This window comes from Sinocyclocheilus anshuiensis, unplaced genomic scaffold (assembly GCF_001515605.1).
Source record: "Sinocyclocheilus anshuiensis isolate Anshui unplaced genomic scaffold, SAMN03320099.WGS_v1.1 scaffold419, whole genome shotgun sequence".
Lineage (NCBI taxonomy): Eukaryota > Metazoa > Chordata > Actinopteri > Cypriniformes > Cyprinidae > Sinocyclocheilus > Sinocyclocheilus anshuiensis.
In genome coordinates this window covers 1,646,915-1,654,517 of record NW_015548228.1, presented here as the reverse complement: position 1 = coordinate 1,654,517, position 7,603 = coordinate 1,646,915, and the positions used below count along the sequence as shown (strand labels likewise).

Sequence of the window (7,603 nt, the reverse complement as noted above, 5' to 3'; positions counted from 1 at the left end):
GTAAGTTACTAATTATAATGCTTACATTTCCTCAGTTATTAAAAAAGCAGCAACAGAAAACGAGCAAAGAACATTACATTACCAAAGAACATCATCACAAGCTCAGTCTAGCGTGAGTATATGCACTTTAATAACACTCCCATTAAAATCAGTGAATCTACACTGTATGATGAATAAATCTCTTATACTTACATCGCAAGTACTTCTGCACTTTGTTGTTTATGATGAGAGAATTCGCGAGTCAGAATTCAGTCAGGGCGAGCTGAACAACGGAACTCCGCTGTTTCAGTGGCGAGTCATCTGAACGCCTCTGATTGGCCAATGCATTCATAAGCTCTGCATAATTGTGTGTGATTGGTTATAACGCGCACTACTGTAAAACACGGAAAAATAAATACAATGCAGCAAATAAGCCCTAATATTAATTAGATAGTATTATTAGCCTGATAATAATAATAATAATAATAATAATAATAATAATAATAATCGTCTAGCTATCGTCAAAGGCATCAGCCACAGGCGATATCTCTGACTATCGTCGATACACGATACTATCGTCAATCGGCACAACCATAGTTACTAGTGCTGGGTTTTATGCATTCATCAATGCACATAGTAATTATCTTCTTCCCCTCTCTTTTCTTTGTTTAATCGAATTTTTGTTTTTGCTGTTTAAAGTCCCGCACCTGCACCAGTATTAAAGGCCATCTCAGTCAGAGGGAGGACCACCAGCCATACCTACTGGTATTGAGAAGGATCAAGGGCAGGATCACCTTATTCTATGTGGTCGGACAAGCTTCTTATCCCTTCTGAAGGAACCAGCTCCTTGAGTGCTATCAAACTCTAAGTCCACTATGTGCTCAACCTGTATCAGTAGGTCCTTGTCAATGTCTTTATCTTCCTGCTACACTCTACAACAAATGACAAAACATTTTTCAGAGCATCATGTATTTAAAGTACAAAGATATTTTAAGTTGAGAGTACATCTAACAGCCAACATTTTGAAGTTCTACATGTCTTTTGATCTGTAGAGTTCACATGGGTGATATGATGGTGAATTTTTATCTTTCTTTTAAAGGTCCCCAAAAATGCTTTGAAAAACGCAGGGTTATATTCTATGTGTTGAGGTCATTTTAACTGAAACAGGAAGACAGGGCAGGACATATCAAGCAGCCCCGCCCCTTTTTTAAATAGCCAATAGTGTTAGTTTATATCACAGCTTGGACTAAAGCCGTTCAGAGCTGTTGAGCTCCGTAAGCCGCATTTGACAGGGTATGACAGCCACAATCTCATCCATATTGCCAAACAGATTACATTTAATGACAAATCAGGGTTTGCATGAACACTATATTAGTGTGAAAATGTCTCCCCTTGGTATTAATCTATTAACACACCTAGTGTAGTTTCAACACTAACTTGGTGTAAATGAGGGGAAAAGCAATAGTGTTAATGGTGAACACTTACAGTGTTGTTTTAACTCTATGCAGTGTTAAAAAAGTAACACTATTTAAAGTGTTAGTTTAACTCTGTTTGGTGTGGACCTATATAAACACTGAGAAAGTATTATTTTTTCCACTGAGAGTGTGAATTTAACACTTTCAAATTTTTACCTCTATGAAAGTGATTTATATTCCTCATTATTTAATATAAGTAATAACAGCAACATTTTATGTATAAAACAAAACTGTACAACACAAAATTCTGAGTTAAATCTGAATGGATCAAGCGACTTTTGCAGTTTATCACTTGATAGAGCTGCAGATGCACAGTGCACATTTGGTTAAATTGACCAATGCAAGAAAAAAATAATAGTTTTGCCTGAAGTGTATTGCCTTAAAATAAATATAAAATTATTATACCAAAATATATTGCACAATTAAATTGTTTTGCTAAATGAAAAGCAATCTAAAACATGCTGTAGAGAGAGAGAGAGAGAGAGAGAGAGAGAGAGAGAGAGACAGAGCAGATAGCACAAGGTAAGAGAGCAGGAGACCCTGACAGATAAAAGTAGTCCGGGGAGAGATGTTGATACCCTCCCTAACCTGGACACTACAGCAGATAAGTGAACACCAGCCTTTCACTCTCAGATAAGAGCAGGGAGGGCGAAGGCTGCAGACACTCTGACAGAAACACCACAGCTGCATATGTATCATCCACAAAAGTTTATACCGGTTGCTGTGACCAGGCAGATGCTTTTGACTCAAAAAAAAAAAAAGGTTGTTTATTACCAATATTAAAGCTGATTGCTTTTGACTCAAAAAAAAAAAAAAGGTTGTTTATTACCAATATTAAAGCTGATTTCTGCCAGAGATTTTAGTATATTATTGGGCCGCTATGACAAGGAATAAAACGCACAACACTGAAGGCTTGTCAAACAGTCCTAATGTTCATAAACGTAATTACACACCACAACTATAGAGGGCTGAGGTTACTAGCACACTGTCATTAGCCTGTGTTTCAGTTTTACAGCCACCTAAACATAACAATTAGCATAATCAAACAAAACCTGTAATCATCCGTGAGTACAATTAACGTGGAAGCGCCAATGTTATGCTCATGTTTTGTCTTTGTCAGTATTTCCGTCTTCTGACTTCAGACCTTTTCTGCTTCTCCAGCTGTACAAGTACTGTTTCTTCTGTTGTCTCGGCTGGTAAAGTCTGTATAGTTCATTGTCTAGGTTTGCATCACCAAACTACATGGTACATGGCAAAATAAAGTACATTGAGTGGGGACCCGCACCATACATAATTAAATCACTTTTTATAGAAAACTATTATGGAGGACAGTCTACAGTCTCATATGAGTGTACACCATTCAGATGACTCTTCACAAAAACACATAATACCATGTGTGAAACTGTTTGAATTAACACCAAACTAATTATTAATCATGGAAATCACTCTTTTCTCACAAAAACACAATGCTAGGCTTGTTTTCTGCTCACTGTGAGACTCTGACTCAGTGAGACTGATTGCAAACAGATTGCCAGCAAGGTCACGGCTGGAGATATTAAAGCCTCATAGCATCAGGACAACAAAGACAAAGTAAAACAAAGTGGAAAGCGAAATTACCAATAGAAAAACAAAAAATAAGTGGAGTAGGTATCATAGAGAGCCGTCAATATTTAAGTGAATGGCCTTTAAAAAACAATTGGTATGCTTATACTCTCACCTGTCTCACACACACACACACACGGACACACAACACACAAACCATGTGATGGTCTTTTAAGATTGAACACCCATGAGGAGGTTGACGAAATATAAACGTTATACATGAAACAGAATAGAAATGTGGAGCAATGAGGAGCATGAACACATGGGTATGGATTAAAAAGGCCCCATTTACTAACCTGGGTGATCTGGTTTTGGTGGGGTGTTCGGAGCTGATGTGCGGGATGAGTCAGAATGTCTTAGTATTTACATTAACAATGAGATGTCGTGGCATCCGTTTCTGACTATCGAATGTGATTTGAGCACTGATATTACTGAACTCCTGTGGTTGGATCACCTTAGATGTATGTTAATACCAGGTGTAAATAGGGCTCGAGAGACCAAAATATTTAGGCTGAGGACAAACATTTGAAGTCAAAGCTCACTCACTCTTTGCTCCTGGGTAGCCACGAAGGTCTGAAAGCCTGGGGCGACTCCAAAGCCCAGCTCATGTACAAAGGGAGGCTCCGCCTGACTGTGGATCTGCACCCTTACTCCTGCCTCAAATGCAGTCTCTTCTAAAGCAGAGAAGTAGAGAGAGAAAAAGAGAAATAAAAATATTAGTTTTGCTTCAACAGAGTACAATGGAGGAGTTAAGCGGAAGTAGTCTTGAATGAAGACATTTGCATCTTTAATGCTTTCATTCTTGAAAAAAAGAAGAAGAAAAAAGACCACCTAAGCTGATTCAGCTGGTGACCAGCTTTATTTTATTTCAGCCTATATACAGCTTTATTTTACCAGATTCACAACAACTTTGGTGCACACAAATTAGTTTTTGTCCTTGTTGTAATGCTGATGAACACAAAATAATTGAGTTACCAAGTTCAAGAACTTCAAGTACCTTTTTTTGCACTTTTTCCAAAAACTTGAAAAATCTGACTTTCCAAATTAAATGGAATACGGTATTATTTTAAGGTCACTAAACTGCTCAATTATATTTAATTATTTTAACAATGTGGCAAAAAATAATAAATCACACTTTTAAGAATATATTATAAAATGTAATTTCCTACTGTAATGCAAAGCTAAACTCTCAGAAAAGTCATTACTCTAATCTTCAGTGTCACACGATCCTTCAGAAATCATTCTAATATGCTGATTTGCTGCTTAAGAACCATTTCTTATTATCATTAATGATGAAAACAGTTGTGCTACTTAATATTTTTGTGGAAACTGATGTTTTTCAGCATTCTCTATTTAATAGAAAGACCAAAAGAACAGCATTTATTTATAAATCTTTTGTAAAATTATTGTTTTAACTTGAACTTTTGATCAATTTAATGTGTTCTTGCTGAATAAAAAGTATTCATTTATTTCAGACAAAAAAAACTTTTAAACCGTACCATTTTTAAGATCATCAGGAGTCTGTCATTTGTGTGTGTGTGTGTGTGTGTGTGTCTGTGTGTGTGTGTGGTTTGAGTTGGTTCTAAATTTGATTCTAGATTTAGGGAGGAAAACAGTACAAACTTGTTGATAATTAGTGTGAATTATTGTGGGACATTAACAGCAATAGTACTGTAGCGGTGTGGCTGTAGAGAAGCGCACAACGCAGGAGTAATCCAAATAAGAGTCTCTAATTTCAACTTAAACTCAAAGAACAGGGGAATAACCAGGAGCACGAACAACCACAAACACATCAACTAAAGATAATACAGGACAAAGGAACTCAGGAAATGCACCAAAGTGTAGCTTGTCAAATATGATGGGTATTACTTTCCAGAAGACTCAAAGCTCAGAACCTTTCAAAGAGTCAAGTGGACTCAAGTTTTCAGACCAGAGTATATGTAAAGTATGTTGCAAAGAAAGAAAGAAAGATCCAATCATTTACTGTCCAACAACTGTATTTATTAAATTGGCAAAAAAGACAAACAATAAATAAAAAAAGTAAAATAAAAATAAACAGTCAACAATGACTAGCACTGTGGACCAGTTTTTATTTATTTATTTATTTGTTTTTATTATACATATTTATAAATTCAATATATATATATATTATTTAATTTCCATTTAGTTTGTTGAAGTATTAAAATAACTCAAATTAAATAAAACTAAAACTTAATAAAAGACCTATACAGACATAATAAATTCAGACATAATTTAACTAAAATGTAAATAAATACAAATACAAATAATACAAATCAAACCAGTTCACTTAAAAATGTCATAATGTTCCATTTGTGGAAGGAAGGCTGTATTAAAATACTGTGACAGGGTTTCCGGCACTGCTTCAGTTGCGGCTCTGCTAGTGCATGTACTGCGCCATGACATAAGAAATTATTTTTAGCTCAGTTGTGTTCTTGTGTCCTTAGATGTGATAAAAGAAAGACCTTTCCAGCACAGAAAGAAAGAGTGCTATGAAATACTACAAAATTCAATAAATAGACCCCACTACCATATTGTCCTCACTGGTTGAACTAAATGCAAGACAAATACAGTGTAGTCTATTTGCTTAAGTCATTCCTTCATGATGTATGGCTTTATAACACTTAGAATAAATAGAATGTTTGATGTATTTTAGTTCTATTTGCCAGCTGTGAACTGTCATACAATAAATTGTCATTGTAATGAAAAGAGATTTTTTTATTTATTTTTAAAGGGCCGTTAGGTCATATTAGCAAAATCTTGTGAGCAAAAAAGGTCAATATTCTATTGTCAGTTATATAGCGATGTATGAAGCAGAGCTCACACAGAAGTCACTTTCAAATCAAACAGCCCTCACAAGTGGATTCCTGTTAAAGCGAGTGGTTTTCGCCTGTGAACTATCACGAACAATGGTAAATGTAATCACACCTTCAGGACAAAGGAACTCAGGAGAACACAGGGCTTAAATGAACGGAGAACAAAGAGATAATTAATCAGTTACAGGTGGACACAAATGAACAAATCAGGCAACACAGGAAAACTAGGCCAAGGCAGGTAGAACAGAAAACGCAATAAAAACAGACTCAAACCGAACACGGAACGTGATAAGTACTCTGGGCAGACCGGCTTGAGCTCCTTTCTGGATAATTTATTAATCCTAATTAATCCTGATTTCTGTGCGAAAACATTCACATACACTTATGCAGAAATATATGCATATGAGCAGTTAGTGAACATGACCCACTGTGATCTACTTTTGAATGTTTTCACCCATGTATCGGTTATTCTGACTATCTGTGAAAAAGTACAAGCTTTAGTACCATTAACCTCAATTCAACATCATAACATGCTATCTCATAAAGACTCAAAAAAAAAAAAAATCACATAAAGGAAAGGGCGTCAGTAAATGAGACCTATTTCACAACCTTCCTCTGTTTTTCTTTCTCTCAAATACATTGCCATGACTCACCAGACACTCACACATTTAATATCTGCCATTTTGTTTGATTAGCTGTGCCTCGCTAGCCTGTGATATTGGTTGCGAGAGATGTGTTCATTTCCCCCCCTCCCGCCTCAACCGTTCTCAAAGGCCTGGCACAGAGAGAGGCCTCATTCAGTCATCATGACCCCCGCAGGCTTGCAGGCATCTTAACAGCCGTCTATAACAGGAGAGCACAGCCACAAAGACCCCCCACCTTCTACTCACACTCCAGAGGCCAAAGCACTGATGAAAACACACCATGACAGCAGCTGCAAGCAGCCTCACACACACTGGGACCAGTCAATACTTTCTGCTGTGTGTGTGTGTGTGTGTGTGTGTGTGTGTGTGTGTGTGTGTGTACTGAGAAACGTCCTGCTCCAGTCGTGCTTGCGAATCAGTCTCTTGTCGATCAGCCAGTTCAACCGTTTCATCATCAGACTCCAGCTCGAATTGGTAAGGTACAATCGATACCATCTTCTCTACGTATTGACAAGTTTCCAGGGCTGTCATTCCATCATGGCAATGGGCGTTTCGTTTCAGACACACGCTGTACGCAGTAGAGCAATCCAAATACTCGTAAAACAATATTAGCAACCTTAAAAATGGCATAATAGGGGCACTTTAAGAGTCTGAAACAACAAATGAAATAATTTGGTTTGTTATCGAACTTGTTTTGAAATAAAACGCACATTGTGTCTGTGATGATTTCTTGTGAGATTTGTTAGAAAACATTATTATTATCCAGAGAGTTTTTAAGGGTGTGATATTTTACAATTGCAGCAATATTAGACAGAAGTTTGCCACAGGAGATTATCAGGAACATTATATTTGTGTGTTTCCTCCAAAGTACTAAAACGGTCATTAACAAAATAACAAAAACCATTAAGCGGATCTGAATCAGAACCAGTATCATTCATTTCTCTTCCTGAACAATAAATGACATCAGATTCAGGTCTCGCTGGAGAAGTAAACTATTTATTACAGACCGTACTCGGTTGTGAAGAAGGCTTCAGTTTTTCACCATTTCTCACTACAGTTGTTATCAGCA

At 36.7% G+C, this 7,603-nt stretch overlaps 1 protein-coding gene across 4 annotated transcripts in view; it reads right to left on the bottom strand.

Moving 5' to 3' along the window:
* Window positions 1-7,603, bottom strand: part of LOC107654528 (acid-sensing ion channel 2-like) — a 359,561-nt gene that overhangs the window by 33,247 nt on the left and 318,711 nt on the right. For all 4 annotated transcript variants that reach the window (XM_016441633.1, XM_016441634.1, XM_016441635.1 and 1 more), the window contains one exon: window positions 3,603-3,730. In XM_016441633.1, the coding sequence (XP_016297119.1) occupies window positions 3,603-3,730 (128 nt within the window). The remainder of the gene's footprint in view (window positions 1-3,602; window positions 3,731-7,603) is intronic.